This window comes from Opisthorchis viverrini (assembly GCF_000715545.1).
Source record: "Opisthorchis viverrini unplaced genomic scaffold opera_v5_633, whole genome shotgun sequence".
Taxonomy (NCBI): Eukaryota; Metazoa; Platyhelminthes; class Trematoda; order Opisthorchiida; family Opisthorchiidae; genus Opisthorchis; species Opisthorchis viverrini.
In genome coordinates, this window is record NW_008752301.1 from 76,716 (window position 1) to 85,987 (window position 9,272).

The window sequence follows — 9,272 nt, forward strand, 5'->3', positions numbered from 1 at the left end:
CGAACGTGTTCACTCACCCGTTCAGGTCTGGAGTAGTGGTAACCCGCTAGCCTCGCATGTCAGGTGTGCGGTGTTCAAACCCCGGCATGGCTATTGGATATGCACTCGATTGGATATGAGCTCTAATAAGAGCGAAGCTCGACTCCAGTGCTCCCCCCATTTGGTGGTGGACTCACCAGAACGATTGCGCGAGGAGAGGAGGACGATTGTTCAAACGACAATCCTGCGAGTATGTGTTATCAATGATAATTACCCGCGAATTTTTTATCACTAAGCTTTAGAAGAAAACAGTGACTCAAGAAGTGTTGCCCATAAACGCTCCAACTCTGAAAATTATGGCAATGTAGTGTCTGACAAGTTAGATGAGTGCAGTGTACTTGGAGTCAGCTTTACTCCACTGGTTAGAACTACTCTTCTCCAAAGACTCAGTTGCACACTAATCTCGGTTTTTTTGAGGGACTCAACTGAATCCATCAGAATTTCAGCTTTACGATAGTATTCTTTGACTGAATGCAGTCCCACAGGCTATCTCATGTTTCACTCTGGAAAACACTCGAGATAACACAGTACGTACAACTGGTGAAATCTGTGTTCAGATAGAACATGAGATTGACGAAAACTCGATGACTTCGCCTTCCAAATGAGCCACAAGAAGTGCAAACTGGTCGTAGGCTGCTGAAGAATTTTGAGCAACCTTATGAGTAGTGCCTTACTTCTAGAGGACAGTTGCTTCAGGGTTCCCATGGTTCATGAAATTTTAGTAAGTAATCTAGGTATTTGCATCAGCCTCAATTTATTCTCCATGTCAATTCGTTTTTAGTGGTAGAGTGCCCGACACTATCGAGCATTTAGATTACCCCCAAGTGTCTTAGTCGGAATGCAGTTTTCTTTCCACGCAGTAAGCTCCACCCCATAAGAAATTTGATCTTCCCCAGGTGTTGTACAGGGTTTTAGGTTTTCCAAACAGTGATAATCTGGATAGGGAGCCAAGAACTCATCGTTCTGCTTCAGCTATCGAGATTCCGAACCCAGTAAATATGATTCCGGGCATAGATCCTGTACCTAAAGGCTCGAAAGCAGTATGCAACTTGCTGAACTGTTCCAACGGAGTCAAGTATGTAGGTGGCAGTATTCATGAGAGAAAAGGTGTTTCGTGTCGGGGAATGGGAGATAACTTCAACCAAGTGGTGACTGCAATTAGAGCACAGCATATAGCTAAATGATCAGTGATATCAAGCAACTTGTTGTAACAATGAGATGCACAAGGGGAACGAAATGGCATAAAATTAACTAAGCTGACGTATATGCCTGCATCAATGTAAGTTTCAGTGTACCTACTGACCTAGTGTTCCGATACCATACAGATTCAGAGAGGAATACGACAGTACATACACATAAGGGATCTCAATTTCGGCCTGGAAGAACCTCCTTCGTGAGTGTTGTGGTGAAAATTACGGAAGTCCGTCTTTGTTTAGAGTAGTTTCTATTGGGTTAACATCCATGTTTCCGTTTTGAATGGCACCCATAGGATGAATCTTCACCTGAACAGAGAGTCCCAAATTTCCTCACACTCAACAATCTATAAGTAACTCAGAGGAAGAATATAACCTACCCGATGAGTGAAACATCTACCTGAGAAGTTGTCATTTGATGAGTCAGTCTACGCGCGACCACATAAGGCGGTTCCTGTAATTGAAGTGGCGCTAAATCCTGCCTGAGTGCGAGTTAATCACACTACTGACCAAAGCTTCCTGGCCAGGCGATTAAGTGTTCAAACTACTAGTTGAGACACTGCAGTTAAGAGACTTCCTTGAGTTTCGTGATATGCGCGCTTTCGATGGTTTCCAATAGGGATGAAGCATCTGTACAGTGCTTCTCGCTTTTCAGCATAGACTGACTTCACTTACGGGAAGAAATCTTCACCGAAACAAACCTGTCTTCACAGTACTCCCCCGCACGGCACACAACCACCAGGGATCTACAACAGGATTCGGCAAGACAACCACATTGGGAAGAAAACAACCCCGGTGAATAGGGATAGGCCCAGAATCAGTGGGTATTATAACGGGTGCGAATCTGCTACATCACACTCTCGCAAAAACAAGACTATGGATCAGAAAGTAGTGACAGTCCACTGTGATGTGACATGTCAAATGAGCTGTTTTTTCATCATTCAGAGATCGATTTTTTGTAGCCAGTTTCCCAGTTCTCCGAAAGATCTGAGTAAGAAGGTGACAGGTGAGTTTAGTATAGATTTAACCGACATCATCCAATTCACGAGCTAGAATGTTCCTTTTATAAGTGGCATCCTTGAACTGCGTATTCCTGTCGAAAACACCCCAGGTTCTAAGTAAACTGCTCCACTTGGTCACTTACTCAGATTTACAGTTAGTCCACATCAGCAATGAATAACGCATCAAATACAACCGCACCCGCTCAGCAGACAAACCAACGACATTTCACGCTGCCTGAGCTACCATTTTTGCAATAGCAATAAGTACCTCATATACACAAGCACAGTCTTGCTTAGAGTTTCCTTTCTCATAACCATTTCGCATACAAGTTAGGTGGTTTTGTGATGCGCAGTCTAACACCTATTAACCATACTTGATTTTCAATCTGCTGATGTAGCATTTCATTCTAGAGTCTACTGTGAAATTCCGGCTCTCTGAAAGAAGAGAGCATGGATGAGGGAGCATTATGCTGTATGAGATAACACAATGCAGTAGTATTGGTGCGACAAAAGTGTTCAAGTAGAACATAAGGTTGACGGAAACCCAGGGACTGCGCCTATCTGATGAGCCTCGAGAAGGGCGAAACCGGTCGTGGGCTGTCGACGAATTTTCAGCAACCTTATGAGTAGTGCATTGCTCTATTACCCACTCTGGATCATGTCATCTTAGGATTGAGCGCTCTTGACCTGCAGCGTATACGCTGGAACGATGAACACGAAACAGAGTCTGAGTAGATATGGGTTTCGTGGATTTCCCCACAAAATGATTAGGATTCAAACCCGAATTATGTGAGGACAAATTCCACAAATCCCACCACTCCTAGCGAGTGATCTAAACTCAGTGTTTAACAGGCATAAGACCTCCTTCGCGCGGCTTGGACAGAAGGTTCTGTCAGCTGGTCGACACATGCAGGCCAGTTGCTGGTCCATCATTCGAGGCGTCTGACAAAACATTCACATTGCCCAGAATCAAACATGTCCACATATTCAGATGTGGTCATTCGGATTCAGCCGTCGTGCGCTATCGGAGCTGTCTTGCATGTCACAGGCCCGAAGACTATATCCCGGCTTGGCCATGAATGTTCACTGAGAACAAATTTCGGTTACGGTATCTCCTCCTTTGTAATGGGCCGATCACAGTACTTAGGCTTGGAGGTTGATCAACATAGGGTGATTAGGACGCGATTTTGAAAGCTCCTCAGCCCAGAACACTTGTAATAAAATATGATTCAAGCAATATCTCATAATCACACTAATAATTCAGGTTAACTTAGTTTCCTCGGGACTTTGTTTGTTGGCCTGGTTACCGGTTAGGATGTTTGGTCATCTCATGATAGATAAAGGGTCCTCATGAAGTTAGAATTAGCTAAGTCTACTAGGCCGAGTTCCTGAAGTGTCACATACGTCTTCTTTTGATGTACTTCAGCCAATCACAAAAATCCTACTCAACCGAGTGATTCGAAAATATTGGGTGTCCCTATAAATTTTTTATTGATGTTTACGCCTGACAGGCCGTAGTGCGTGAAAGTCATTGTGACTCAGCCCATATAGGCGATCGGCACATTGATGCGCATGCATGTCACAGCACAGATTGGCTGTTCCTGAGTCTGAGATCAGCACGTTTATGGTGCATCAGCTGGAAGCTATCACACAATGTAATTTAAACTTATTCGCGCTCACAAGAGATGACATTCATCATTCTTATGGTGCATCGCGCTCACAAGAGATGACATTCATCATTGCAATGTAGAAAGCTGATGGTTTCAGCTCCAAGAAACAAATGTCTAACGAGGTTGTCATCTGAGTTTTTGTCCAAACACTGTTACTGAGAACGACAAAGAAAGTGAACATTTTCGAGTAATACACTCGTTTGCACGTCAATTTGGCTTTCAGCATCCTTGTGAGTAGTCTCCTTTATGAAAATATATTGAGATATCTCGAATATCGTGCCAACTGGATCATGAGGCGGCCTGGGTGGGGCACATTCAGTTGTAGAATATCATAAACCAGAGATTCAGTTGAGTCTCTCACGAAATCCAAATTGATTGGCAAATGAGTGCATTTCTCGAAAACAGTGCAATAAAGGGTTCAAGTAGAACATAAGGTTGACGGAAACTCGGGGACTGCGCCTACCTGAGGAGTCCCAAGAAGGGTGAAACCGGTGGTGGACTGTCGAAGAGTCTTCAGCAACCTTGTGAGAGATATCTCGAATATCGTGCCAACTGGATCATGAGGCGGCCTGGGTGGGGCACATTCAGTTGTAGAATATCATAAACCAGAGATTCAGTTGAGTCTCTCACGAAATCCAAATTGATTGGCAAATGAGTGCATTTCTCGAAAACAGTGCAATAAAGGGTTCAAGTAGAACATAAGGTTGACGGAAACTCGGGGACTGCGCCTACCTGAGGAGTCCCAAGAAGGGTGAAACCGGTGGTGGACTGTCGAAGAGTCTTCAGCAACCTTGTGAGTAGTTTCCTCTATGAAAAGTGAACGTTTTCTTAGTGAAAATCTACAATGTATCCTTTTCTATAGAATAACGATTACCATTCTAAGCAAGGAAGCGAATTTTACTATCCACTTATAGCGTCAGAGGGGAAGGAAGAGGCAAGTTTGAGGAGCGATGTACTTGGGAGGTGGAAGTGAATAGTCTACCAAAAAAAATTTTCAAGTTATTGTGGATACAGGATAAAAAAAGGGTTAAGGTGTGACAGTGAGAAAAATACATGACAGAATATGGAAGCTAATGAGGCACATTGCTTCCCGTTGCCTCTGAGGGGAAGATTAGGAACTTGCAGATTAAGAGCTAGTGAGAGGTGCAGAGGAATCTCCGAAACCAAATTCACCTTGAAGCCACAGTTACAACTGGTTTAATGGGAGGCGGTCAGGGAAGAATGTTAGATGACATAGGAAGGACAAGTGGGAAACTATGGAACCAGATGCAGGACAAATAAGAAAAGAGCCGGTGTAGTTGTCCTGGATATACCTCTTGCAGAAGAGAAAATGTGTTGTGTAAGCCTGTAACCAAATAAACTTACTTGCTGTACCTAAAATAGGCATTAAAACTTACTTCTGCGCCTTTCAGGGGTTGTTGATTCTGGTTTACTTGAACGACATTTTCCGCCCCCAAGTACGCGAACTCTCGGATTACGAACTTGGCACGAACTGCGCGGTCACCTATCCCCAGCTGTTTCATTCTGGTATCATTTATAACAGGCGAAAAGCGCATTTTCGCGTGACGTACGCATCTGTCCACTTCGGATGACTTTTCTTTGTCGTTTCCGAGTGTTTACCATGCTAAAAGGTTACGCCGTCGAGCTTCAGTGATATCATCAGTGTGCCACCGTAGCGGTAAAAATGCAGAGGGAAACCTTTAAGGAAAGGTTGTTTGTAACTTCGTTTGATGAACCCCGATCGCACATATTAACGAGCTCAGCGCTCAGTATTCTACTGACCTTGTGCGGTCGTCGCCTCAGTTAGAAGAGAATATATTGAAGGCAGCATCCTCCGGACATGCATGAAGATAGCAAACTTGTGGATAATCTTGGATGGTCCATCGAGTGAAAGAGGTTGCAGGCTGTACATTAGTAGTGTGACGATAATGCCATGGTTTCATACAAAATCAAAAGTCTTCAGGATGTCCAAGTAACCTGGCTCATTGTTATCCAAGTGGGAGCTGCCTGAGGATCCGCCACTAGTTGCCGTCGCGGCTCAGAAGTGGAGTTACAAAAGAAGCAATTAGGAATGAGGTTTTAACTGTGGAAAACTTACGAAAGGCTTTCTGAGTCCATACGCACAGAGTGAGTGACCCGTCTTGTATCTTGTTTGTGAAAAAAACCTCGATGGCAGTCCCAAACTCATTTTCGGAGTCTGACGGCACGGTATCTTAGCTGTTGGAACTCAGCAGTGCATGAGTCGGATCCTATCATCATCTTCCAGAGATCGATGTGAACCACAGAACTAGTTCGGAAGAGTGCATCTGGTCCGAACGGATTAGAAATCCGGTGTGCCGGTATCAAGTAGGGTGGGTCCTGAAGAGGTAGGCACAAACCTAAACTTCAAAAAGGAAGCAGCATCTGGTCCAACGGATTAGAAATCCGGTGTGCCGGTATCAAGTAGGGTGGGTCCTGAAGAGGTAGGCACAAACCTAAACTTCAAAAAGGAAGCAGTAGTCAAGTGGGTGAGGAGAGAATTACCGAAAATTTGGATCTCTGCAAAGAATAAGTTAGATGGTTTAGGAAGATAAAGAATATGACAGATTGGATTAATTTTACTGATAAAAACAAAAATATTGCAAACTGAAGCTACACGTGTTCAAAAAGAGCGATCATTCCGTTTGCTGTGTGTCCATTATTGCCTAGTACATGGGAAATTTGAAATCTCAACTCGGGAGATTGGAGTGAAACTTCGCCCAAAAGAAGCATTAGCCAACTACCACCTGGTCATGATGCTCTATCCCACAGATGAAAATAATCCATGATTTTCATGAGGGAAACTACTCACAAGGTTGCTGAAAACTCTTCGACAACCCACGACCGGTTTCACCGTTCTTGGGGCTCATCAGGTAGGCGCAGTCTCCGATTTTCCGTTAGCCTTAAGTTCTCCTTGGAACTCAAATGGACAGATTTCTAAGAATACACTCATTTGCATGTCATCAATGATAAATTCATTTGAGTCGCCCGTGAAAACCAAACGATATGCAAGTAAGTGAATTTGTTGAGGTACATAGTTTGTGGACTCCATCCCATCCCCGATCGACAAACGATCCTGCCACTTAATAATGCTACACTTTTTAGTATGTGTTCAGTATGTAATGAAGCTCAGTTCAGACCTTGTTTGACCAGTCACTTTGCTTCTCTGAATTCCCACTTTATAAGTCTCTGTACCTATGAAAATTTGTTATCATTTTGTTCTTATTGGATCCACTTTCTGGGGGCTATATAGTGTAGTCTCTTCTACCACTGCTTCTCTCCAATGCAACCCATCGCATCGATCTTCACCTTCATCATTGTAATTCTCACTTTGTCACTGCTTGGCAGTCCATACCACAACGTGGAATGGCATCGCGTCGATCTTTTCGCAATAGCACCGCGCATTCGCACCGAGCACGCAAATGCCAGGTTGGAAAACTTCAAGGGGAATCCAACAGTACCGACATACTGGCCTGCAGACAAATGCGTATACCACACCATTATTTCGATCGTCGTAGTCGTAATCGCTGAGATTCGTTCCGAGGTACACGACTGACATACTACAAGCGAGCCATTGCACCAACATGTAGTACTGTTTGTGTCCTGCCCCAATACTTTTGGTCGGCGTGACAGACGCTCAACGGAGTCGGATGAAGATAAAACCAACCACCACGTCGTCCATTCCTCCCTGGAGCCACCTGCGTATGAGTGGAGTGACGGAGCCATATCATATAAAACATTAGGCCACAAAATCATGAAAATATGCAGCAATTGAGAAAACGAACTGAGACAGCATTGCGGAATATATTTGTGGTCATTTGTGGCACATCTTGTTTCTGAAAATTAATTGTGACTCGGAAGCAGGAAACCACCAAAGCAAACGACTAGTGGTCAAAAACCGTTTTTTAAAGTAATTTATAAGACCATCTACTCCAGAATCAACCATTCGAAGTACATTAAAACACGAGATTTTCATGCTAGTTGTGACAGTATCTTGACTGTTCTTTTTCTGGCAGTTGCACACGAAGCGGAGAAATGTACACTGCTTCACATCACAACTCACCACGGTAAGGAACGCGACAGTATAATCGCGAACTAAACGCCATTGGTCTGCAGGTGTTCATTGCTTGCCACGGTAGCTTGCGTCAGTGTTTGTACCGCGACTTCGCGGTACTCGCGGAAGCTGCCCGCATGGCATCTTAAGCAAAGGCGATGAGTTTCTGATTGTGGCCGAAGCCAATCATGAAGTTTCCCTGAGCGGGCCACTCACGCGTCCAAACGGGCCGAGTCTCTTTTGTTCCATTATCAGGACACTCGCTAACCTTGGCTTGCTCGACGTGTCAAATGCATACAGCAGTCAGTTTTCATGGCGCGCTTCAGTATGTTGACATGTGCCGCGCATGTGCCGTGAAATCAGTGCGAGGGTATGACAGGCGCATTTGGGTATGACCGCTCGGCCAATCAACAACCTTCTGGTTCAGCCATACGAACGGGGGCCCACGATGTCTGTCTGTCACTCGCTCATTGGCGAGGACATCTGCGCGTCAGCCCAAAGACTACGAACCAGTCTGACATTCAAGGCATGTCCGTACTCTACAGCAGCCCAGTTGTCCCTCCGTTGACCTGAACCCGTTCTCAATATCCCAGTTCACGCCGCAGCGGCATTCGACGCCTGCCGGGTGCGATTACAGTATGTTCCCCCAGCACTGCACGTGTGTGCTGCTTCAACTCGTATTGCGTAAGTCTTTCAGAGATTTTCGTAGTGAAAACATTCCGTAATTCTTCCTTATTTGTCGAAGTTTTCTATGCTACCACATTTCCAGAGTCAAATCCACGACTCGATAGCCCTTGGGGTGTAGTTGAAGTTCATCGGAGTATAGTTTTCATCAGAAATGTGAGAACCTGTGTATTGCGATTTATCTTACTGTCTCCACTACGTGTGGTTGCTTACTTTGGAATATGGCAACGTTAATATAGCGAGGTTTATTGCCCAACGTTTCGGTGCGGATATTGTCAAACAATATTCGTTCCGTTAATTGTTAGGTGTGTAATTTAGCTGTGTCACAATCCCTGGAAGAAAGTTCATTCATTTCAGTGTCCATAGTTACCTCTCATTCCGCTGTGAATAGGCCGTACAAAGATCTCACGACAGAGGTTAAAGTATATTTTATATGCAAATCTAGCAGCAGACTAGAACCGCCTAAGTTGCACTCTCTTAACACGCTCATTCAGTTTAAAAGTTAGGTTCCCATAGTAGTCCGATGACACAACTATCGACAATTCGTCAGTGGCAGCAGGCAAACCATCCCATATATATATATATATATATATATATATATATATATATTGGA

The 9,272-nt window shown here is 44.3% G+C and overlaps 1 protein-coding gene across 1 annotated transcript in view; it reads left to right on the forward strand.

Moving 5' to 3' along the window:
- Positions 1 to 8,500: 8,500 nt before the first annotated feature.
- The window catches only part of T265_15599 (hypothetical protein), a gene marked incomplete at both ends in the record, with an annotated part of 37,804 nt that continues 37,032 nt past the window's right edge, over positions 8,501 to 9,272 (forward strand). The window contains one exon of the mRNA XM_009178721.1: positions 8,501 to 8,659. Within this exon, the coding sequence (XP_009176985.1) occupies positions 8,503 to 8,659 (157 nt within the window). The remainder of the gene's footprint in view (positions 8,660 to 9,272) is intronic.